Source organism: Rattus norvegicus, chromosome 9 (genome assembly GCF_036323735.1).
Source record: "Rattus norvegicus strain BN/NHsdMcwi chromosome 9, GRCr8, whole genome shotgun sequence".
In the NCBI taxonomy this organism is placed as follows: Eukaryota; Metazoa; Chordata; class Mammalia; order Rodentia; family Muridae; genus Rattus; species Rattus norvegicus.
The window spans coordinates 20,988,395-21,013,918 of record NC_086027.1 but is presented as its reverse complement, the minus strand read 5'-3'; the positions used below and the strand labels follow the sequence as shown (position 1 = coordinate 21,013,918).

The 25,524-nt window shown below is 50.3% G+C and overlaps 1 protein-coding gene across 5 annotated transcripts; it reads right to left on the bottom strand.

Annotated features, from left to right (window-relative positions):
* Positions 1–4,377: 4,377 nt before the first annotated feature.
* On the bottom strand, positions 4,378–24,365 carry Taf8 (TATA-box binding protein associated factor 8). 5 transcript variants are annotated; one of them, NM_001108197.1, is made up of 9 exons: positions 24,261–24,320; positions 22,752–22,908; positions 20,681–20,779; positions 20,317–20,379; positions 18,572–18,696; positions 14,337–14,484; positions 13,525–13,667; positions 11,551–11,690; positions 9,495–11,324 (listed from the first exon to the last, which is right to left on the bottom strand). In NM_001108197.1, exons 1-9 carry the CDS (start codon positions 24,297–24,299, stop codon positions 11,312–11,314), a joined length of 927 nt encoding a protein of 308 aa, NP_001101667.1. In that variant the 5' UTR covers positions 24,300–24,320; the 3' UTR covers positions 9,495–11,311. The 5 variants fall into 5 exon arrangements, with proteins under 5 accessions (XP_008765084.1, NP_001101667.1, XP_008765082.1 ...); XM_008766862.4 differs by lacking the exons at positions 9,495–11,324; positions 11,551–11,690 and adding an exon at positions 4,378–4,840 and having other exon boundaries at positions 24,261–24,364; XM_008766860.3 differs by lacking the exon at positions 9,495–11,324 and having other exon boundaries at positions 11,551–13,667; positions 24,261–24,365.
* Positions 24,366–25,524: the final 1,159 nt, after the last annotated feature.

Here is a 25,524-nt window from a genome sequence, read left to right as displayed (position 1 = left end):
TTGAATAAAAAAAGAAAGAAAAGAAAAAAAAAAAAAGGTTGGTCCTAAATTAACCCCACAAGAGGGAGGCTGGACAGGAGTGGATGCCTTGTGTCGTTCTTGCCAAATCCAAACTCTGTCTAAAGAACAACGTCGGCAGAGAAGTGAATACATAACCAGCCCACAAGGGCTGCAGAGGCCACTGGGAGGATGAGAGTGCCCAGTGCTCCTGCAAAGTGCCCAGCACCCATGTTACAGCTGCCCAGCTCCAGGGGGTCTCACTCCCTTTTCTGGATTCTGTGGGCTCTGCACACACAGAGCACAGATATAAAGGCAAGCAAGATACCCAGACAAAAAATAATAATAGACGATTTTTAAAATTAAAACGAGCCAGGCACTGGTGGCCCAAATCTTTAATCCCAGCACTCAGGAAGCAGAGGCAGGCATATCTCTGAGTTCAAGGCCAGCCTGGTCTGCCGAGAAAATTCCAGGACGGTCAGGGCTACACAGAGAAACGCTGTCTCAATAAAGAAGTGACAGACAAATAAATACAAATAAAATTAGTGCATCTTGGGCTGGAGAGATGGCTCAGCGGTTAAGAGCACCCGACCGCTCTTCCAGAGGTCCCTGAGTTCAATTCCCAGCAACCACATGGTGGCTCACAACCACCTGTAAAGAGATCTGATGCCCTCTTCTGGTGTAACTGAAGACAGCTACAGTGTACTTATATATAATGAATAAATAAATAAATCTTTAAAAAAAAAAATTAGTGCATCTTCCCCAGAGAACAGCAGTGAAAGGAACACCACTTTGCTTGATTCTTTAGTCACCAGGGAAGAGACAGATGCTGGCTCTGGAGAGAAGGTGGCGTGGCCGGGGGAGCAGAGGGGCACTCACCCTGTGGGAAGGCTGGGTTTCAGTAGCTTCACACTTGTGCACACCAGGGTTGTTCCTGAATGACTGGCAGCTGCCAGGCATTCCAGGGGAGGCGAGAACTCCACACAGAGAATATCCTGGCTCGGCCGGCCCTCAGGTGAACTGCCCACTAGGGACTCTATCTCAAACGTCACTCTGTGGGAACGCCCCCTCATTATCTCATTAAGCACAGTATGAAACGCTTCTGAAACTCTTTCTCACTTATCAGATTGGCCGCAGATTAAAACACAAGAGGTGTTGGCTGCAGTGTGGGAAACCAGGATTTGGGGTTTTGGTTTGTTTTTTTTTCCTCCTGGAGGGAGGCTAATGTGCCACTGAGGGCATTCGGCAGTAGCCACTGTCTCGAGCTGCTCAGGTTGCTGGGACAAAGCTCCACCCATGGAGACTCATGGGCATGAGAAACTTAAAAAAAAACAAACAAACAAACAAAAAAAAAAACAAACCCAGGTCCTGAGGTTGCACCGAGACCAGAGAGATGCCTCATCCAGTGAGAGTGCTTGCTGCTTGGTCTTGAGGATAGGAGTTCAGACCCAGCACCCAGCGGTCCCTGACCACTGCTTCTGGTCTCAGCAGGCACGCACATGCACACACACACACACACACACACACACACACTCAGGCACGCACATGAGCACACACACACACACTCACTCAGGCACACACAGAAACACAGGCACACATCACACACACACACTCACTCAGGCACACACAGAAACACAGGCACACACACACACACTCAGACACACACATGAACACACACACACACAGAGCACGTATGCACACGAGTTGATGATGGTGGCTCCCGCTAGACTAATACAACGACATCATGCCATCCTAACATTGTTTGCTGACAAGAGCTCAGTTTCTGTGAACGACAGGCCATCTGTTAGGGTAAGTAAGGCAGGTGATAGGATGCTTTGCACCCGCACAAGCCAATAAGGACGCTGCTTATGTACCAGGAATGACCTCCAAGAAATAGTAAGGTGTGCGTGTGTGTCCAGGGTGGGGGGTAGGAGTGTGTAATAAGCTGGGCATGTAGGTGTAACCCCTGTAATCCCAACATTTGGGAGCCTGAGACAGGAGGATTTCTGTGAGCTGGAGGCCAGCCTGAACCACATAGTGAACTGAGCAGTACTGACCTATGCTCAGTGTCTGTTTAGTAAGGAGGGGGAGGGTCACGTGTTGCAGTGTGCTTTCAGAAGGCCAGGGCAGCATCGTTTGACTTTGAGGTCAGCCTGGGTTCTCTAGCGACTTAAGGGCAACATAGGTGCCAAGGGTATGGGACATGTTCAGTGGGTTAGGGCGGTGGGCAGGAATGACTGTGGACATGTTCAGCCTGCACCATAAAGGAAGGGACACTCTGAAGGCACATCAATACAGAAGTGGGCGTGCCCTCAAGGTGCTGCCCCCCACCCCAGCAACTGACAGCATGGTGACCTCGTGCAAGCCACTTAGCTTCATAGCTCATTTCTTCTGGTGCTAAGAAATGAAGGGACGTCTGTCACCCAGGAGAATTGTTCTCCACTCCTGGGCTGAGATGAGGAGTGAGATTTGGTCTGTTTATAAGTTCCAGCATCCTGGGGGCTGGGGAGACGGTGGCTCGGTGGGAAAGACACTGGCTGTCAGAACCGAAAACCTGAGTTAGATCCCTGGGACCCACATGGTGGAAGGGAGACAACTGATTCAAAAAAATAAAAACAAAAACAAACCAAAAAAAAGCAACAGAAATAAAGATAAAACAAGGGCCATCTTGGACCAGGTGCATGCCTTCATCTGCAATCTGCCCTTAGGCGATGCACAGGAGGGTTCTCAGTTCAAAGCCAGCATCCATAGCAAATATAAGGATAGCAAAATTAAAAACAAGACAAAAACCAAGTGTATTGTGGTTTCTGATCAAAAATGCAGACTCCACAGTGAGGCCAGAGAGCTCTCAGGTCTGTTCACGGCCTTATTGCCTCAGCTATACTCAGTCTGGGACACTCCTGTGTTCTCTCCTCTCTACCTAGATGTCTGTCCTTCCTTCCCTCCCTCCCTCTCTTCCTTCCCTTCCTCCTTCCTTTGGCTTGGTCAACTTGAGGGTCCAACTCAATTGTCACCAGTCGCAGCTCAGAAAAAAGGCTTTGCACCCTCCTCTGAGAGGCCAGGTACTGTAGTGTGTGTCTGCAGATGTCACCACGCAGATGCGCCCTCACTGGTCTGTGAAGATCCCACACAAGGAGCACTTGACTGCCCTGGGATGATGCCCTGGTAAGATAGTTTCCTGCCATCAGACCAGGAAACTTCCACAGGTTCCAGGCCACTGGCATGGCGAGGAGGCAGGAGGAGTGCAGAACGGCAGGATCAGAACTGGGTGACCTGGGGCTGGGGATTTAGCTCAGTGGTAGAGCGCATGCCTAGGAAGCACAAGGCCCTGGGTTCGGTCCCCAGCTCCGAAAAAAAGAACAAAAAAAAAAAAAAAAAAAAAAAAGAACTGGGTGACCTGTTTAGCAGGTGTATGAAGCAAAGCAACACACACACACACACACACACACACACACACACACACACACACACACAGATTCGCTGAATGGACACACAAAAGAGCAGGGCGGGGGCGGGGGGGGGGCGGCAGGTGCTGTTGACAAAATGGCTCTGTACTTAAAGAGCACTTGTTGCTTTTACAGAGGGGCCGGGTTCAGTTCCCAGCATCCTCATGGTGGTTCACAGCCACCTGTAACTCCCGTTCTAGGGGATCTGATGCCCCCTTCTGACCGCTGTGGGTACTAGGCACAGGTGGTGCTCATGCCCACATACAAGCAAAGCACTGGTACACAGAATGAAACGGACGGATCCTCAGAATGGAAAAGAGCAGGCACTGCTTCCCTTCCAGAAGATGCAAGTTTCCTTCCCAGCAACCGCATCAGTTTACAAACTGCCTGCATCTCCAACTCCAGGGCTTCTGGTGCCCTCTACTGGCTGCAGTGGTACCTGTCCCACATGCACAGATCTCTCTCTCTCTCTCTCTCTCTCTCTCTCTCTCTCTCTCTCAATCTCTCTCTCTAAGAAAATATTTGTATTTATTTGTATTTATTCTGAGACAGAGTATCTCTAAATAGCCCTGGCTATCCTGGAATTCCCTAGGCTAGCCTTGAACTCACCGAGATCTGCCTGCCTCTCCCTCTCAAATGCTGGGATTAAATATGTGTGCCACCATGCCCGGCTAAAACTAAATCTTAAAAAAAAAAAAAAAAAAAAAAAAAAAGCATGGTGGTGCATGCCTCACCTTAAGTCCCAGCGCTTGGGAGGCAGAGACAGAGACAGGCAAATCTCTGAGTTTGAGGCCAGCCTGGTCTACACAGCTAGTTCTGTGACATCCAGGGCTACACTGAGAAAGTCTGTCTTGACAAACAAATAAACAACCCCTTCCCCCAAAGCAGAGGTGAGTGGAGGGAGAGCCTACGTCACAGCAGTACAGCCTTGGAATCAGAAAGAAAGTCTTTATTATTAGCACGGAGGACACACTAAGGAGAAAATACGGTTTAGATGGTATCTATCATGTTATAAAAGGGATATATTGACAAGTGTGTTTGGCACACCAAACCGCAATGACTCATCAGGAGTCTCCAGGGGTGCGGCCCGAGAGCCTGGCATGGGAGAGGAAGGAATTTATTATATCTTTTTCTGCCTCTCAAGTTCTGTGCTGAATACATATATCGTCTGCTCACAATTAAATAAAACAACTTCTGACAAAGAAGGAACGATGACACAAGCAAACTGGAGAGGACTAAACCATGAGCACCAGGAGGGGAAATACCTTGCTCTTGTTTCCAGAGTCGGAAGGGTCCATGACAAAGCTGCACCTGCAGGCTGGTTCCTCTCCCTAGACCTGCAGCTGGGGCTGTGGAAGCTGATGGTCAGAGACTCAAGCACTCGCTTCCGGGTGAGCCTGAGTAAAACAGAAGGATAAACCTGTCACCAGGAAAATTCAGAGGAGCAATAAATGACAAGGCTCAGGCTCTTCTTGTTCCTACGAAGACACTGAGAGAAACCCTGAGGACCCTGTTGTGCCCTGGGCTGGAGATGCCACGCAGTGGTAGACAGTGTGCCCAGCAGTGCACAAGGCCCTGGACCTCCATCCCCAGCTCCAAGAAAGAGAAAGGGAAGTTAGGTAAAGCATTTGGAGGCCTGGGATCTTCAGGATACAGGAGTGTGGTGCTTCCCAGAGTTAAGGAAGTCTCATCAACTCCTTCTGCCCCTTTCCTAGGACAGCCCTGATTCCCTGATTCAGTGACAGAAATGGCCCAACCCCTGCCCTCCTCAGTCTGGTATAATCCGGTTTCACAAGGGCAAAGGCTCCTCACAACTGACACTACTCTGGTCTCCAGAGACGATAGGAACAAGAGCCTCAGGCCTCTCAGGCCTCTGCAAGCTCACCCACTTCCCCTCCCGCCTCCCTCTGCTTACCCTGCTCTTCCTAAGGCTCACTCGGCCAACCCCACCCACTGGGATTTCAGTAGAGGCTTCAGGCCTCAGCCTCTCCTCCTTCCTCTTGGTCAGAGGAGGCAGAACAGGTTCCTGTGTGTTTACCCATCTCCCTGGCAACACAGGCCTTGGCAGGAGGGTGTCATCAGGTTATCAGCAGGTTTCTGTTTCCTGCCTCTCCTTAGGTACAGGTACACTCTGGTTCCCTGGGACTGGGACCGTTCTCCCCCAGTTTCTGAATGGCTGGTTGCTCCAGCCCCTACCCCACCATTCCTCATAATTGGAAAATGCCGCCCTCTGTGTGGAGTTTCTCATGCTACCTGGAACCTTGCTCCCAGTCCTGCCTGTGGTCCCCTGCCTAGGCATCTCCCTCTGAAGAGCACCCCCAAACCCTTGCTGACCATCCTCCTCAGCCCTCCCTTGCTCTTCTGTCCACAGTCTGGGGCACACACGCTCCTGCCTCTGACCGAGAGAATGCTTGTTTGCTGTTCCCTTTCCACAGACATGGCTGCAATCCCTGCTCTGCTCAACGAGAGCATTCTTCTCGGGTCATGGTGTTTTAATAAAGGGCAGCTCTCACAGCAACTCCTCCTGCCCTGTTTTGTGACAAGTGCTGCCTCGGTCTGCCCTGCCAGAGTCGCCCCAAACTGTCCCCACAAGGTGGCTGCTCGTATGGCCCACATCTACATCAACAGCTCTCAAGTCCCTCATCAGAGATCCTGAAAGAAGTGGGGTGGAGGGCAGGTCCTTCGGACCTCTGCCTGGCCCCTCCACTGGCCTCTCCCCCCAGGCCACAGTGCCTGCTGGGCTTCTGTGGAAGCCAACTGCCTGCTGCCTGTGCAAGCCTAGGCTTTGCACACCACCTACCCACTGTAGCTCTTATTTTCTCGTCCCCTGTCCTCACTGTGACCTCACTTGTCCCCTTGTCTCCAGCACTGTGACCCACACTGCTCTCCTCCAGCGCTCTAATGGTACCATGGGACTGACATACGATGTGTGTTGTGGGTTGTCCACCACACACACACACACACACACACACACACACACACACACACACACACACTGTAAGAGCTGAGGAAGCAGGGACCTAGGACCACCCTGGTGTTTGTCAGCGTCTGGATCCAAATGGTCCCCCTTAGAAGCAGCTCAACTGTTCCCCCTGTGCAGTGTGAGTGACTGGAGAAGGGAAGGGTGAAAAGGGGACAGGTTGAAGCGCTGAAAGGAGAGACAGATGACACCCAGGAACCAAGTGAAGACTTTCTCCCTGCAGGGTAGAAGCCCCCGTCTGGCACCTCTACAGCCTATAATGCGTTTCGTTTTGTCTTGGGTAGTTTCCCACTAGAGTGAATTCCCTGGAGGCAGGAACTATGTCTTGTTCGGCAGAGTGTCTCAGGGTTGGCACAGTGCCATGCGTACACAGGAGACTCTGGGTCCCTATTTGCTAACTGGATACAGGAGGATGAGTGACCTGCAGGAACACAGAGCTGTCGGGGACCTCGTCGGCCAGGTTTGCGCTGGAGCTGTTTGGAGTAGGGGTGGCCGGTCTCTGGGAGGACCTTCAGTCTTACTGCAGGGCGGAGAAGGGGCAGATGAGGTCTACTCTGCAGGGGATGCGGCTGGAGAAGAGCAGGGAGCCTGCGCGTTTGGGTGGGGCAGCATCAGACTGGCAAGGAGGCAGAGTGGGCTGTCTGGATACAAATGAGTAACACCCTAGCACCTACCGTGCTCTATGCAGAGGATTTGGAAGTCAGGCCACATTGCCCAGCCTGCAGCCCTGTCCCAAAGTCGGCAAGTCAGGGCTGCCTGCTCTCAGTGCTGGTCTCTGACCTCTACCTGAAGTGCATGTGGCTGGGGGGCAACCATTAAGTCAAGCTAAATCTGATGTGATATTATAAGTATAGCCATGTTTAATCCCAGCATTGGGGGACAGTGCAGGAGGATCTCTGTGAGCGTGGAGTCACCCTGCTCTTCACACAGTTCTAGGATAGCCCATGATAGGACTACATAGGGAGCCCCTATCTCAAAAACAAGCAAACAAAAACCAAACAACATCAACAACAACAAATACCCAGACGACTGGGTACAAACAGCTGATGTGAGACCAGCTGGGCAGGCGGGGTAATGTGTGGAGGTGGAGAACAGGAGGGACCATGTCCCTGACATGAGAGATGGCACTTCCAGGACCCTCGCTGGTTGGGCAGGCTCAATGGAAAAGCCATTGAAGAAAGACCAGGGTGTTGGTCCAGGACATCAGCACAGAAGGCAAAGGAACAGGGTCAAAGAGGAAGTGACCACACACACGCCAGCAGAGGCTGGTCTGACCCAGGGCCTAAAGGGCAGTGGGCAGGTAGGACTGGCTGCAAAAGTGACTGTCACATAAGGTGCTCAGCAGTGTGCTTCTGTCCCGACAGGACTCCCCTGAACGTGCCCTGAAAAAGCACCTTAGTGACAGGTTCTCAGCTGCCCACCAGCCACCAGCTTCTTTCTGCAGTGAAAAGCTCACTTTTTTACTTAGGCACAGAGCCATTTAACTAAAGTCACACACTCTAACTTCCTCTGCAAGAAAGCAACCTCACCTTTGGAAGGTGGGGGGCAGGGGGCACGATACAGCTTCTGGGTCTTGCTCTTAGAAGGAAAGTCAAAGATCCATTTACCTAGGCCTCTTCGCAATCTGTTCCCTGGAACATGCACCCAGGAGATGGTGACTTCTACCTCCTGTCCTGTGACTGTGATCTGAACCCCAGGGGATGGAGGAGCCAACATGCAGAGGAGTTCCTGCAACATGACCCAGTCATTGTGCTAGCTACACATTTCATGGAAAGCAGATGCTTTATTTCCGGGGCTGGGGGTGGAGGATGCCACACTGGGAGGGTGCTTATATGTGGAGGAGTATGTGTGTGTGTAGTGTGTGTGTGTGTGGTGTGTGAGTGTGCATAGTGTGTGCGTGTGTGCATGTGTGTGTGTGTGTAGGTGGTGGTGGTGTTTGAGACAAGGTCTATATACTCCAGAATGGCCTGCTAGAGTTAGGTGTGGACTTCTGACTTAAGCCACTCTACACTGGGTCCATGTTCAATCTCTTCTACCAGAGGGCCAGTCAGTCAGTACGTGGACCTGATGGAGTGATCAGAGGGACAGAGTCCCCGACCACTGGAAAGCATCTATCCAAGCCTCTAAAGAAAACAGCAGGGGTTGGGGATTTAGCTCAGTGGTAGAGCGCTTGCCTAGGAAGCGCAAGGCCCTGGGCTCAGTCCCCAGCTCCGAAAAAAAGAACCAAAATAAAAAAGAAAAACAAACAAACAAACAAAAAAAAAAAACAAACAGCAGAGTCTGGGGCAGAAGGCCTGAGCACCACAGTGTCCTCCGCTGCAGACCCAGAACATTTGCTTTTAGAAGATAAATGAGTATTCATGATCTGGGATGTATAAAACACAACTGTGGCAAGAGCATTACCCTCTGAGACGGGAGTGTAGCTCAGTGGAAGGGGGTTTGTCTAGCATCCACAGTGCATGCACACAAACAGCCTCAAAGGAAGGTGCTGGAAGAGCAGCTAGAGAGATTTAAGGAGTTAAGAATGACTACTACTCTTGCCAAAAATGTCAGATGGATTCTCAGCCTCCACAGTTGGCAGATCTCAATTTGTTCTAACTTAGCTCCAAGAGGTCCAGTGCCCTCTTCGGGCCTCCAAGGAGCCTCCCCTTGGATCCCAGAATCTGGGTTTGAAACCAGCCTGACTTAGGACAGGTAGGGATACACAATGAGTCAGTGTGTGGAGGGAGATGAATTAGAACTGACAAGATGGAGTTGGGCAAAGGACACCTATCCATTTCTGTGTTTGAAATTTTATTATAGAGGCTGGGCTGAGGACTGTGATCACAGCTACCTAGGAAGGAGGACAAGCTCTACGAGGACCATTTACAGAAACAAAACCACCTAAAAACTTGGGGCTGGAGAGATGGCTCGGTGGTTTAGAGCACTGTTGCTCTTGGAGAGGCTCAGTAGTCACACGGGAGCTCTGTCTCCAGCTCCAGCATATTGACCTGACCTGAGCTCTATCTTCTGACCTCTGAGGGAGCCAAGCACATGCATACCCACACGCAGATAAAACAGTCACACACACAAAATTTTAAAAGTCTTAAAAACAAACAAATAAGCACCAACAACTTGTTCTGGTTTTGAGGCTGGGGCCTGCTATGTAGTGCAGGTTGACCTGAGCTCAGTATCCCAAACACAGGTGTGTGTTACCACCCCTCAGCATGCAGAAACACAGGAAATAAAGTCACAGGAAAAGCTGTGTACAGTGCTCTTTTGCCTACCGCTCGATAGGCCTTATGTCTGATTCACCTACAAAGTTTTTATTCTGATTTTTATTACAGGCCTTTCACACTGTATTTTTCCTTCCAATAAGACCCCCAATTATAAAAAATAGAAATCTATAAATGTACACACAATGAGAGTTATATGCTTCAGCACATCACCACTCAGGCCCACGTCCCAGCATCTCTCTTCCTAGAGGAAGAAAGACAGCACGCAGTTCTGAGGCCTCAGATAAGAACCCCCCTCCTCCCCCAATATTCTCAACAGGCATTGGCCCCCCGACACGAGAATAGTGAAGGAATTACAGACGTGCTCACTAGAAGCACCGGAACAGCAGGGTGCGACACCTCCTGTCTGACCCTGACTAGATCCCAACTGACTGGCACCAAGTTGTCAAGTGCTCTCGGGAGCCACACAGGTCAGTCTTCCTGTTCTGACCTGGAAGTTCTTAGTCACAGTGAAAATCCCTGTTTGGCCTCGAGGTGAGAAAGCTCATTTCCTCACCATTCCTTGTCCTTCGATTCCAGACACAGAGCTCTGTCCCTCCAGGAAGGGGACCAAAGACCCTCGAGACCAGCAGGGAAGGCGGGGCCTCTGCCAGCTTACGGATGCCAAGCATGGGGCGCACACCTGGACCTGCAGCAGGGGCAGGACGACACTGAGCCTGGGACACAGAGAGCCTGTCTCTGAAACATGAGGGGCAGGGAGAGAAAGAGTGAGCAAGACTGAAGGAGAAGCAGCAGCCACCAGGATGGAGGAGGCATTCCAACCAAGGAACACCTTCTCCATGTTATCTCAATTTCCACGTGTCCCACCATCCTTCCTTGGAGGCCCGATTCATGATTCGTGGGGAAGTGTAGGGTGGCGTCTTCTCTCCAGGGAGGAGGCGGAGGGCGGATTCCGATGCCTCAGCAGGGTCCTCTCAGCCCCTCCCACAGGCAGGTGGACACGGAGCTTTCTACCACAGCTGGCTTTCTCAGCTAAGCTCAGTCCTCTCCTACCTGCTAAGTCCTCTTCGTGGTGCCTGAAATCCACGGCTCCTTTTTAAGTCACAGGATAAGTAACTCTATCCCAGCCTCTGGTCAGACCAGCTTTCCCAGAAGGGCGCTTCACCTTTGTGGTCAGCTCTAATCAAGTGCTGCCCTGTGGCCACTGTCATTGATACTGACTCCTGTGCTCCTAGCTTCTGGCAGCCCCAGATCAGAGGTGAGCTATAAAGTCACTTTCCATCTGCTCAGCCGGGACCTTGGGGCCCAGGTGAGAAGGGAGAACTTGATGGGTTTGTATGGTCAGGGATCTGAGAGGTCTGGAAGATACACTTGGCCATCTTCTCGGCAAGCCACGGAGACATGGCTTCTTTCTAGCTCTTCCATGGCCCTCCAGTTCCAAAGGAATCACGTCCCGTGATTGATCAATGGAGTCACCAGCAGTCCTGGCCCTGTTGCACCATGATTTCCTCCACACGTACTCAAGCTCAACAGACTGTCTTCAGAGAAAGGTGCTACTAAATGGCATGGCCTGGACACGGCCAGAAGACGGATGCCCCCTCCTCTTCCCTCTGTGGTTCCACTCCCCCAGGAAAGGAGTGTTCTCCCCTTTACAGGGCGGCTTCCTTCTCAGGTCACGAGAGGGACCTAGAAAGAACAAGAACCACAGAGGTTGCTGTGGGCCCCTCCTGCTCTCCTGGAGGAGAGCAGCACAGGGCTGGCAGGACACAGCCATCGAAGTGCACGAGGGAGCCAAGGAAGAGAAGCGAGGAAGCCTTCCTTTTGCCCAAGCAGTGCCCAGCAAGCTACACCCACTGACGCGCCTATTCCTACCGAGGGCAGACAGGCAGGCTGGAGCCAGCCTCCCACTCACTTCTTCCTCCGGATCTTGGGCTTCTTCACGGGCCGCAGATAGGGGTTATCAATGGTGCTCTCCTCCCCGTTCCGGCTGCCGGACAAGGAGGAGTTCTGCTGCAGGACAGAAGTGTTCTCCTTCTCAGCTCCGGATTCGTCCTTTGGGCAAAAGCCGGAATAAAGCAGAACACCAGTGGCATGAGGAGGGAGACTGCCCGGGACAAGAACCACCTCTGGTGTTTCTACTGAGAAATGAGGAGACAGGAGCACCGTCTTTCCAGTGCTGCCTCTGCACGCCTCCATGACACGCCTGGGCAGTGACTGGCTCTACAGGGAGAACTGTGAACTCTGACAAAACAATACTCCAGGGTCCTTGGCATCTTCAGAAGGTGGGGACATAAAGAATGGAGACCTAGAAGGTTAGAATTTACATGCTTCTGGGAGGAATTCTAACCAATAGGATGAGGAAAGGAAGTGACCATGGGAATCTTGGAGTAAGGGACACAGACCAGAACAATCAGTGCACAGAGTATAAATCTCCTAGACCCAAACTAACATGGGTCTAATACATTTCCCCAAATCTCTCACTTCTGGCACCTGGTACACAGAACCAATAAGCATATTCCAGCATACTCAAGAACTTTCTGGAATCCTGAAGTGAAGCTCAGCAAGGCAGAGTCCATGACTTTAAACTTAGAAACTGTCCTGGAGGTGTGGCTGATGAGTCTCCTTTCTGCATACTCTCCCAGTCCCACACTGTCTGTCATTTTGTTTTTGTTCCTCTTTATTTGAGCAGTGGCAGCAGGGCCAGGGCATGGACCACCACACTCAAAGCCTGACCTGGCCGCTCGGGCCCAGTGACCAGAAGCTGACCTGCAGTGCCCCCTGGTGACACCACGGTGCCCTGGAGGAACTGAGTTTAAAGGAGGCCTCAGACTCCAGCCAGGAGTGGCTGTCACCATCATACTGTGACCAGATGGCAAAAGAGGAGTAGAGGCTTGGTCTCCGGGGACTGCTGCGTTGGGAGCAGACAGCAGGCTCTGGCTCACTGGGCCTCAACACTCGGGATGGTCCCCCCCGAGTGCGCTGTCCCTGGAAGCACTGCCCCATCTTGAATGTGTGAGGGATGGCGCTCAGGCTCTCGGGAGCAGGCTTTCCATATGGGGGTGGCTGCTGTACCCTGAGCGGCCACAGCAGGGTCAGATGCATGCTCGCTGCACATCTGCTCACTGAGAACTTGGCTTTTTATAAGGAAGAACAGTTTAAACTTCCGGGCTGCCTGCACAAGAGCTAGTTCAAATGAGAGAACAGAGAACAAAACCACTGGCTACTCTAAACTCATCGTTCCTTTATGTTCAAGGGCATGGAGGAAGGGTCAGGGTTAAGGTGCCCCACAGCAACAGTCCCTGAGAGTCGCCCACACGCCAGGAGGTGGGGGCAGTTTAACATTGGTCACGGGACGAGAGGTGACCGCGTTAGTCCCAGCACTTGGCTGGGAGAGGCAGGGTCAGGATCTCTAGCACGGGATTTCATTTGCAGGTCACCAGAATAGTGACAAATCTAAGTGATTGTGCTTCATACGGAGAGTGTGGTGTGCAGCCTGACCCAGCAGAGGGTATCACGAGCTCACACACTCTGCCTCAGATGGACCCTGCAAGTGCTCTCCCCGCCTGAAAACGCCAGAGACGTGTGCAAGTGTCAGCCTACTCAAGTCTTTACCCAAACGTCACCTCCAATCCCTCCACCACTCCACAGCTCATGTCTAATCTTTTCGTCCTGAGGGCAGTGCTTTGTCTGTCGTGCCTCCTGGTTCCTCAGCACCGGGACCAGGGTCTGGACCTGGCAGTGCTCGCTCAACATTTGCTGAATGTGTGACTCCCAGGATATGTCTCTCAAGATGGAGACTGGTCACGCACCCCACCATGCGAGCTTCTAAGAGACAGGCAGAGATCCCAGGGCAGGGGCGGAGTGTGGCAGGCAGAGGGGAACCCACCGTGCTGATATGGAGCGCGATGTTCTCGGTATCTGTCTGCTCGTCCTGCTCCGAGGAGTCTGTCTCTTCCATCTGCTGTATCTCCAGCTCGGAGGGGAGCAAGGCCGTGAGGTAGGGGATGGTGAAAGGTCTGGCTGCAATCACTAGGAATTGGACAAGAAGTGAGTCTGTCAAGCAGGCAGAGGGAGCCAGGTCCGAGTGCTGTCCAGTCACCACAACCTTCAGTTAATTTCCCTTTCCCACACTCCCGAGTTCTAAGCTAAGGGTTATTAACCCACGGGTCTGGAAGGGCTGTGTGAGGTGCTGTGTGGGCACGGTTAGCACCTGCTCATCTCTGTCCCCAGTGACTGCAAAGCCAGGCACCTAGCAGGAACTAAGCGGATGCTTGCTGACTAAATGGGCCAATCTCCTCACTCAGCTCCACGTCATCTGAGGGCCCTTAGAGATAAGGGAGTTGGTCAACGAAGCCTACATGTGACCCAAGAAAGGACACTGATGGGCAACTGGCCGCAGACACCAGTGTTCCTCCTGCCACCTGAGACCCCACTCCCGCAAGAGGCTCTCTGCTGCCTGGGCTCAGGCCCCACGAGCTAGCCTACACTCACTGCAGCCAAGAGACGAGAGAGAAGCTTTGTGCTTGGGAATCACCAGGTAGGAACAGGCGCGCGGGATGTGGGGAAAGGGCCATAGACCTAGAGAAGGTGCACTAGAGAAAAATCATGAAGGCATACTCGTCTGTCCCCACCGCACCGAAACAAAGGGAAGATGGCGTCACTATGTCAAACAACAGGGTCCAGAGGGGTGACTCTCACAGGGGAAAGTGCTGACGTCATCCTTGAAGAGACTCTGGGTCTCGCCTGTCTTGGCCATGAAGCGGGTGAGTGCTCGCTCCACGTCTCGCCTCTGAGACGCGGCCTTCTCTCGGAGGACCTGGTAGTCAGACACTGGCTCACGGTACGTCTAGGAGAACAGAGATACCAGGCTCAGTTCCTGTCGCCTTCTGCTCCCTCAGAGCCTGCCTTGCTGCAGGTCGAGTTCTCGGAAGGACAGAGACCTCCCTTCCGAGAACATGGCCTGCTCACTAACATTAGAGCAAAGGTGCGTGAAGAACAGCACACAATGGAGGACCCTCTCAGTGTACACACACTCACTAAGAAAACGACTATTTGGGCTGGGGATTTAGCTCAGTGGTAGAGCGCTTACCTAGGAAGCGCAAGGCCCTGGGTTCGGTCCCCAGCTCCGAAAAAAAAGAACCAAAAAGAAAAAAAAGAACCAAAAAAAAAAAAAAAGAAAACGACTATTTACTACACAGGTGACTGTCTTCACTCAGCTTCTAAGGCAGCTAGCTTTAGTTGTAGGACAGATCCTAAAAGAAGACTTGGAACTCTCAAGGAGCCCTAAAAGGAGACTGCATCCCATCAGGGGAACTTGGCACCTACAGTGTATGAGTGGTGGCCCAGGTGCATTTGCACACTGTACCATCCCCTTGTCTTAAATCCACTTCTCCAAAAAGACACACTGGTCCCAAAGACTCCCCTAGAAGTACAAAATGCTGGCCCTGGTGGCACATTCAGGCAGGTATCAGTGAGGTTGAGGCCAGGGAAGGACGCAGAGAGGGGGAGGTGGGGAGGGAGGGAGGGAAGGAGGGAGGGGGAATGAAATACAGGTGGAGGGTGGTACGGCTCAGGAAGGTAAAGGTGTGAGCCCTGAGAACCTGAGCTCTCATCAGGACCACGTAGTTCAAAGGGGAGGCAACTCCCTCACCTTCTCTGACTGCCACACATCTGTGCACACCACATACACTGTGGTGAGTGGCCACCCACACAGATAAATGAAATAAATGTAATTGTTAAAAAAGGAAGGAAACCCCGATTGAGGCCATTACTGTAAGTAGGACTGAGAAGGCCGAGGACAGGAGACTCCGCCAAGCTTGCCCTTTGTTGGGCATCTCAGGTCAATGTTCAGGATCCAGGAAGGAGGAGAAGGACTTCAACATGTTTTACAATGTAATGGCGGAAATGACATTGCAACACTGACCAAAACCAGCTTGTCATCACAGAAAGGCAGGTTTTAAACGTCTAAAGACTTTTTCCGGGGCTGGAGAGTTGGCTCAGGGGTTAAGAGCACTTATTATTCTTATGAAGGACCTGAGCTGGGGCTGGGGATTTAGCTCAGTGGTAGAGCGCTTGCCTAGGAAGCGCAAGGCCCTGGGTTCAGTCCCCAGCTCCGAAAAAAAGAACCAAAAAAAAAAAAAAAAAAAAAAAAGTTAAAGAGAAAGGGAGGAAAGAGAGGGCGAGAGAAGGGGGAATGCTCATGGCTATGCAGGTGCCTGTGGAGGCCGGAAGTGGATGGCAAATGCCCCGGAACCAGTTACAGCGGCTATGGGCTGCCCTGCACGGGTGCTGGGAACTGAACTGTGCTCCTCTGAGAGACCAGCAAGCACTCCTACACACTGAGTCCTTTTAGTTTTTTATTTTATTATTATTTTTTGAGACAGTATCTCAGTATGTAGCTCTGGCTGGCTTGGTACTCAGAGAGTACCTCTGCCTCTGCCTCTGTACTCACCTGCCTCTGCCTCTGCCTCTGCCTCTGCCTCCCAAGTGCTGTGACTAGAGGCGTGGGCCACCATGCCTGGCCACATCTTTTGGTACACAACTTGTTTTTTACTAGAAGCATTAAAGAACTGAAGTAAACTGATCTAAAGATCGGGCTTGCAACTTAATATCCTACACCAAGGCTCCCACTTACGCCACAGACTTTGTGAACCTTCAGGGAGAGTGAGGTTATTTTTTAAGATTTATTTATGGGTTGGGGATTTAGCTCAGTGGTAGAGCCCTTGCCTAGCAAGCGCAAGGCCCTGGGTTCGGTCTCCAGATCCAAAAAAAAAAAAAAAAAGATTTATTTATGTTATTTATATTGAGTACACTGTCAGTGCCTTCAGACACCCCAGAAGAGGGCATCAGAACCTATCACAGATGGTTGTGAGCCACCATGTGGGTGCTGGGAATTGAACTCAGGACCTCTGGAAGAGCAGTCGGAGCTCATAACCGCTGAGCCATCTCTCCAGCTCAAGGTTATCTCTTTTTTCTTTCTTTTTTTTTTTTTTTTCTTTTTTCCGGAGCTGGGGACCGAACCCAGGGCCTTGCGCTTCCTAGGCAAGCGCTCTACCACTGAGCTAAATCCCCAGCCCCCCAAGGTTATCTCTTAATCTAGACTATTTTGTAGTAGACTGAGCAGACCTCATAAAGAAGCACGCTGACGCAGGCGTGACAATGCACCTCAGAGGTAGAGGCTGGAGGACCTGCAGTCTGATGTCACCTTTAACTGCACACCGTGACACTGCTGAGACGCAGTCCCAGACGACCGACACTAACGGGAGCTTCTCCAGTTATTTTTATTGTCAGGATCCACTAATGCACTGTGTAAAAGAGGGACTAACACTATGTATTGAGTTGTACTCCCTCAAGTGTTTAGATGTAGAGAACCTCTAACTCCTGGCCTCTCACATGACCTTACTTGGCAACAGAGTCACCAAAGATACCATCAACTAGGAAGAAGTCATGGAGTGAAGACAAATGGTGCCATTGGGAAGACAAAGTACTCTACTGAGTTTTGTTTTCTGAGACAGGGTTTCACTGAGTAGCCTTGGCTGTCCTGGGCTCACTCTGCAAAGCGGGTTGGTTTACCTCACACAGATGCCCTGCCTCCAGAGAGCTTCGTTAAAGATGCGCACCACTGGGGTTGGGGATTTAGCTCAGTGGTAGAGCGCTTACCTAGGAAGCGCAAGGCCCTGGGTTCGGTCCCCAGCTCCGAAAAAAAGAACCAAAAAAAAAAAAAAAAAAAAAAAAAAAAAAAAAAAAAGATGCGCACCACTACTATCAGCAAATAACTTTTTTTTTTTTTTTTTTGGACAAAGTATTTTAAACTGTAGGGGTATGGTGTAGCCAGCACCATATGGGACTATAAACTAAGAAATGCTGGAGAAATGCTGCCCCTTCCCCAGCCCCTCACCTAGAGCAAGGCAAGCACAGGCTCCCTAGAGGTTTCACAGGGAACTTCTGGCCCTTAGGCCTGTGAGCTAATACATTTCATACTGTGCTAAGTCATCTAGTTTGCGGCCACTGTGAGAGGCTGTAGTCCAGGCCAATGGCTGTGTCAGTCCCTTCCCTGAAGCCTACACTGGGGGAGACCCCCCAAGGCTCGCTGTACGTTCCGCACCAGCACTCCTTCTCCAAGGACATGTGGCAAGTTCTATCTGTGGAGACACCAACATGCCTGAGGGATGGCGGAATTGTTCGCCAAGCACACCAAAGGTCAGCATGAGCCTATTACAGCCAGTTCTTCATGGTATTCAAGTAATTCACGTATTTCAAGCAACTTCTCCTGGGTCAAAATGACTCTCAGGTAATGAGAAATTTGGAAAATCCAGAAAGTCCATGCAGGACCACCACAGCAAGCAGTAATCTCCCCAAGAATCAGTACGAACGTGTGGGACAGCCTCCCAGTTTTGCTCTGTGTGGCTAAGGAGCCGGGTTTGGTGGGAGAGGTGATTTCTTGTCAACTATCCTTGTGCTGGCAACGTGAAGACCATAATTCTAGGGGCTGGACAGATGGCTCGGTGGTTAAAAGCACTGGCCACTCTTTCAAAGGACCTGGGTTCAATTCCCAGCACCCACATCCAATTCCAGGGGACTCAATGCCTTCTCCTGACCTTTGTGGACAATCAGTGCAGACATTCACACAGACAAAACACCCACATATATAAAACATTTTAAATAAAATCCTCTTACTGGCCAGATTGCTTTACTCCGTGCTTCTCCCCTTTCTATCTCTTTGTGAGACAACATCTTACCCTGTAGCCCAGGTTAGCCTCAAGTACATAGCAATCCTTCTGCCTCAGTCTTCCAAGAGCCACAATGACAGGGGTGAGCCACCATGCCCCATAACAAGATGGCATCCCTGCAGGAGAGCGGAAGGGTGCTCTCCCCTGCAACCTCCATCAGCTGTGTTGCACAGGCACACGGCCCTGCGCAGCTCCAGAACTCACCGGAGTTTTTATGTACGTGTGTGGATCCGGAAATTCAGGAAAATGGCTGGGGATGTGTGGCGGGTGAGGTCGGTTCTGCCCTGCAGTGAGGGCCTTGGGTGTCACTGGCTGATTGGTCACCGGAGCTGCAACAGAATTGCAACTAGTTAGTTTCCAACCCCTACACTCTACAGATGATGGTCTCTGTCAAATCCCTGTCTTCTCACCGGACACAATTAGGCACTTTCTTTTTCTTTTTTCTTTTTTTTTTTTTTTTTCGGAGCTGGGGACCGAACCCAGGGCCTTGCGCTTCCTAGGTAAGCGCTCTACCACTGAGCTAAATCCTCAGCCCCTAGGCACTTTCTACTGACCAAAGGCCTTCCAGATCAGCACACAATACCCAGTCCTGCCCAGCCCTGCCCTGCCCTGCCCAATAATCTTGCTTGATATTTCAATCTGTGACAATCTGTCTGCAATCCTCTTGCATCAGCAGGAGTGGCTGTCCCCAAAGCCACTACATAAAAAAGACACAGTGAGGCTCACGAGGACTGTGGTGGGCTGCTGGCTGTCTTTCCAGAGGGTAGGTGGGCACGAGGAACAGCACTCAGTGGTGCAGCATATGGTCAGCGTGCAGGACACCCTGGGGACTGGACCTTAGCACATACACCGTTCAGCATTCACACCAAATAACCAACACTAAGCTGGGGAAGTGTGAGCTAATACCTGCAAGAGGGAAGACACAGCACTTCCCACGTTCCTCTCTAGTGCTGGTGGGAAGGTGGGAAAAGGAGCTTGTCACCGAGCCAATCTCTAGGACTGACATAGTGCAGGGAGACAGCCACTCCACAAAGTTGTCCTCTGACCTCCACCTGCATATGGCATGAGCATGCGCATGCACATACACATACACACACGCGCGCGCACACGCACACACGCAGACAAATAGATCCAATGTCTACAAAGATGCCAATGCAGGAAAAAAGTGACTTTAAGAAATGAGCAGAGGGGAAACCAAAGAATTATTATTACGTATTAAATAAATTTAAAAAAAAAAAGAAAAAAAATGGAAACCAAAGAATTATTATTACGTATTAAATAAATTAAAAAAAAAAAAAAGAAACGAGCAGAGGGGTTGGGGATTTAGCTCAGTGGTAGAGCGTTTGCCTAGGAAGCGCAAGGCCCTGGGTTCAGTCCCCAGCTCCGAAAAAAAGAACCAAAAAAAAAAAAAAAAAGATACATGATAAATATTTTAGACTTCGTTTGTTTGCTTGTTCTTTGAGCTTGAGTCCCACCTATGTAGCTCAGGCTAGGATAGACATCACTATCTACCACGCACTAGACTCTAGAGCACCCCCACACCCTCACAAGGGCTAGGGTTACAGGCACATCCACCAACTAGCTGCAGCTCCGACTGTGTGACCCACAAAGCTCTGCCCTGTAAGGTGAAGGCAACCACGGGGTGAGTGAGCAAGCGGCACCCAAGGAACTGTTACAAAAGCCAGCGCGGTTCATCCAAAGGCCACAGGCTGCCAGCCCTGAAGTAACGCGGCAGCTCAGACACGGTTCACGCTGCTGCCTGGAGACTGGGCTTCACATTCTAATCCCACGGCTCAGACAAAACCAGGCTGCGAGTAGCTCACAACCCTAGAGCCCAGAAGGGACCCCGCAACAGGAAAACAGCTGCCCCTCTGAGGCCTGCCTTCTCTCACCAAGGCACACTATAGCCACTGAGTACGTACTAAGTACCTGGGTTCGAAGCTACTTACGTGCAGTGATGACCATCCTCTGAGATCGTTTTGCATAAGCAGGCAGAGTGTCAACATTGAACCCTAGGGACAAGAAAACCAGTTATTGCCATGTCCTGATATCGGCATAATACTGAACAGGAACAGGGAGCTTCCTGTGTGGAAAGGGGGCTTAAACTCCCAACTTAGCCACTATTCTGCCCCTCAAAAGAACTCCCATAGGACTCAGGAGCTCTCTAAGACGGGGCCAAAGGACTCCTTCCTCGTAACTTTCCAACTAAAAGCAGGTCAGGGGAAACAGGATGGAATCCAAGAACACTCAGCAGACATGGAACCACCAGGCTTTCCTCCCTCCCTGGTGATCCTACGCAGGACACGTACTTACCCATTTCAACCAGTGTGACCACGATGTCCGACAGCGTGGGCTGGGTCCTGGCTGTGTGCTCGCAGTATGACTTGGCGCTTCTCCCAATTTCTGAGATGTCTATAAGAGTCAAAGGCCAGAGTTTCTCCAAAGTTCAAAATAAGATTACCGGGTGGGCCGCCAGTGATACTTTATATATATGCCCAAACGACCAAAAGCAGGGCAAAACAGGCCCTGGTGTGCATTCACACACAGCAGCACACATTCTGCTGCAGGATATCTGATCACACTGTGAAGCCTAACATTGTGGTGTTTACTAGAAAAACCTGTTTCTAGTTGTGGTGTGGTTCAGCCTTAATCCCAAACAATGGAGGTCAAGTTAATTTGTAGAAGGAAGTGATGTCTAGTTGAGTGGCAGACAAAGTGAGGAATCAGAGAAAGGTCTGACAAAATAGGGTACGCCCAACTCTCGAGAGGAAAGGGAAGCTAAGTCAGGGGCAGTGCAGAGAGAGAGAGAGGAAGGCAGGTAGTTTTACAGGACAGTTAGAAGAGAACAAATAGAATTAGCCAGAGAAAAAGAAGGAGCCAGAGATTAGAACAGATTGCCCAAGTATGAGGCCAAGCCGAGCATTTCAGTAAGAAACTGAGAGAAGCCAGATTCAGTCAACTTAGAAAGGAGTTTGAGTCAGAACAGCTGAGCTGACCAGCCAGTCAGACCTCAGAAAGAACTAGAAAGGGTGAGCTTATTCAGCAGCAAGTCTCAGAGGCTGAAAACATTCTAGACCCAGATAAGATTGTATGCAGGCTAGAAGCTCCCAGGACTAGGCCTGGGTTAGCAGACTTGAGGGGGTAAGCCCCAAAGGTAACAATTACATCAGACAAATAAAAGATACATTTACAAAATCCACAACAATCAAAAGGTGGGAAAGAATCTATCCTCTGACACATGGATAAACCAACTGGGATATACACACACAATGGGGTGGTTTTGTTTGTTAGTTTTGAGAAAAGTTCTCATATAGCCTCAAACTCTACATGCAGCAGACACTGGACTTGAACTCCTGATATTCCTGCCTCCACCTACCTCCCAACGGCTAGGATTTCAGTGTGCCCACCATACCCAGCTACACAGTGGAGTATGTGCCCAGCCTTCAAAAGGAATGAAATTCTTCAAATGGAATGAAATCTATAACATGGATAAGCTTTGAAACACTATGTAAATGAAAAAAGCCAGTCACAGAAGGACAAGTATCTTCCGATTCCATTCATCTGAAGAACAGAGGGAAAAATAGACACAAATCAAAAGCAGAGCCTGTGAAACGGCTCATGGTAAAGGTGTTTGCTGTCACTGACCCACCTGAGTTTCGTCTCTGGGGCTCATGTGGTGGAAGGAGTAAACTGATTCCCACATGTTATCCTTTGACCTCCATATTTGTGCTATCACGTACATGCAGTCCCTACCACACACACAAACAAGGAAATAAAGAGTGATATTTAAAGAGATATGTTGGGCTGGAGAGATGGCTCAGCTGGGAGAGCACTGACTGCTCTTCCAGAGGTCCTGAGTTCAATTCCCAGCAACCACATGGTGGCTCAGACCATCTGTAATGAGATCTGAAACCTTCTTCTGGTGAGTCTGAAGAGAGCTCAGGCTGAGTGGTGGTGGCACACGCCTTTGATCCCAGCACTCGGGAGGCAGAGGCAGGTGGATCTATGAGTTCAAAGCCAGCCTGGTCTACAGAGTGAGTTCCAGGACAGCCAGGGGTGTACAGAGAACCCTGTCTTGAAAAACCAAAAAAAAAAAAAAAAGTTGGGGGTATAAAAAAATAACAAAACAAAATCAGAATCAGAGAGTAGATGGAAGTTCTTGGGGCTGTGGAGAAGACAGAACCCACTTCTGTGCAGGGGTACAGGGCTCTGGGCATGGACAAACATCAAAACAGTTTAATCCTATAATGGACATTTTCCTTTCTTCTGCCTGAAGCTGGTCTCTAACAGTTTTCCTAAAGAAGGTGGGACAGTATGTGCGATGGAGTTTATGGAGCTGGGGTCTGTAAAGGAGACAGCAGGCCTAGTGGTTCTCGGTACTCACAGCTCTGCAGCATCTCTGTCAACGTCTCCACAGATGCTTTCTCCGCGCTCTCAAATCCCGCCTCTGTCAGCAAAGAGCTCACAACCACTTGCAGGGTCCTCCTCCGGGCCAGATGGTAGTTATCAGCCGGGTTAGTGGACTGTTTATTTCCTGGTCTCTGGAAATCAGAAGCCCAGAGAGAGGAGACTTTGAACTAGTAGACAAGAATGAAACCACAGGGGCTGGAGAGATGGCTCAGTGGTTAAGAACACTGACTGCTCTTCCAGAGGTCCTGAGTTCAGATCCCAGCAACCACATGGTGGTTCACAACCATCTGTAATGGGATCCAATTCCCTCTTCTGGTGTGTCTGAAGACAGCTACAGTGTACTTATATGTAATAAGTAAATAAATCTTTAAAAAGAAAAAGAGAATGAAACCACAGAATTCACATCAGTAAGAACAACAACAAACAAAATGTCCAGTGTTTTTCTCCCCTCCCCCAAGGGTTACTCTGCAGTTCACTCAGTGTGGCCTAACACTAGATACATAGCCTAGACTGAAACTACAATCCTCTTATTTCTTCCTGCCAAGCCCACAAATTACAAGTGTGTACTAACTTTTGCCTGGACAGTAAAAGTTCTCTTTTGGTAAACATCGATCAGCGTTTAATACTTAAGACTTAGAAATCTTACCAAATGAGTAATAACTGAGTACCCAAATCCAGAGACTTCCAATAGGATAAACGTTACTTGCTCAAAAAATTTTTTTTACTTGTAATAGATATGTGTGGGGTGTGGGTGTGTGTGTGTTCCTGTGAGTGCAGGTACCGCATCCCGGAGGCCCGGATCACGTGAAGGAATTACAGGTGGTTGTGAGCCACTCCACCAAACTCAGGTCCTTTGAAAGAGCAAGTCTGACTTAACCACTAAGCCATCTCTCCAGTCCCATTCACTTCTTTCTGGAGCAAATTATCAGAATATTCATACACTAGCTGGTTGGTGGTGGGCACGCCTTTATTCCCAGCACGTGGGAGGCAGAGGCAGACACGAGAGGAGGTAGAGAGGGAGGAAGGGAGGGAAAAAGAGAAAGAATATATACATGAATGATGGTATTGGACGAATGAATTTACTGTCTTCTTGTCCCATCATACCATTTCAATAACAAAGAAAATGAAAATAGTAACACCACCAGATGCGGAGGAGGGCTAGGAATAACCGCAAAGAAAGGCAAAGCAAATAAATATTTTGCGAAGGGACATCCAACTTTGGCTGCCCAGTGAGCGCCTCTTCCGACCAATCAGAAGGTGTTCCGGGTTCCCCTCAACAAGGAACGAGCCAATCAAGTCTCAGGTGCAGCAATCTAGGAGGCCGCTGCCAAGTGCCAAGCAGCGGGGAACGCCTACGGCCAGAGATATTCTCCAGCCCTGGATCTCAGAGCGGGCCTGGGTTTCTCCATAAGAGACTGTGGCCAAAACCGTGGGAAAAGTCTAGAAGCTCTTTTGGCTTCATGCCGCGCCTCTCCAACCTTACCGTTCCGGAGCCACCAGGCCCGGTGGCCGTGTCAGCCATCTTGCTCTCGCGTAATGTGCGTGAGCGCAGGGCACGACGGGACTTGTAGTTGTGGGGTGGGGAGGTAGCGAAGGGCGGGGCCTGAGGCCCCGCCTTGTAGAAAAGCTCTGTGAACATGTGTGAGTCTTGCACTATGGAGTGAGGTCGGGGTATCCCAAGCTCATGTGACTCTGTGTGAACCAAGCTTTCGTCGGCACTCCAGCGGCTGTAGCAGTTGATCTGGAAGACGCTTTGTGGGTTGCACTGAGTTAAAAGAAACGTATTTTGGCCAGAGTCGGCTAGCTATAATCCTCGCACTTTGAGGCTGAGGCCAAAGGATCTGGAGTTCCAGGCTAGTTTAGGACTACATAAAGAGACCTTTCCTAAAAGAATAGAATAAAAACAAAACCAAAGCCATTGATATTAAGTAAGTTCTCAGAGAATAACTTTGGGGCAGAGAGGTGGCCCAGTGGTTAGGAAAACATCAGCACTCTTGTTGACTCACAACATGCCTGTGACATCAAATCCCACTTCTGGGCTTTGGGGACACTCACATGTATACACACACACACACACACACACACACACACACACACGAATAAATTCATTTATTAGTATGACCATTTTGCATGCTTGTATGTCTGTGAACTACTTGTGTGTCTGGTGCCAGAGAAGGCCAGAAGGGGGCTTAGCATGCCCTAAAATTAGAGTTACAGTCTGTCGTGAGCTACCAGGTAGATGATGGGAATTGGATCTCAGGAAAAGAACAAGTGCTCTTAACTGCAGCACATCTCTCCAGCCCTTAAAGGTGCTTTTGAAAAGACTCAAGAGGTCGTCTACATAAGCCGGGATTTCCTAACTTACCGGTTTTTAGTTTTGCCGAACTGGGCCAGCCCAGTTCCAATGATCTCACTCGCTCAAGAGAGGGCCTCTGTATGGTTGTTTTATTTAGTGTGAGCCTGGGTTTCACCTTACTCTGGTCTCAACCTTACTCTGTACCTGAGGATGACCTTGAACATCGAGATGGTTTGAATATGAATCCCACCTCCTAGGCTCAAATATTTGAATACTTAGTCACCAGTCACCAAGGTACTTGGGCACCTTGTTGGAGGAGAGGTGTCACTGGAGGTGGGCTTAGAGGTTTCAAAAACCTGTACCTGGCCCAGGCACACACACTCACTCTCTCTCTCTCTCTCTCTCTCTCTCTCTCTCTCTCTCTTTCTCTCTCCACTCTCTCTCTGTGTCT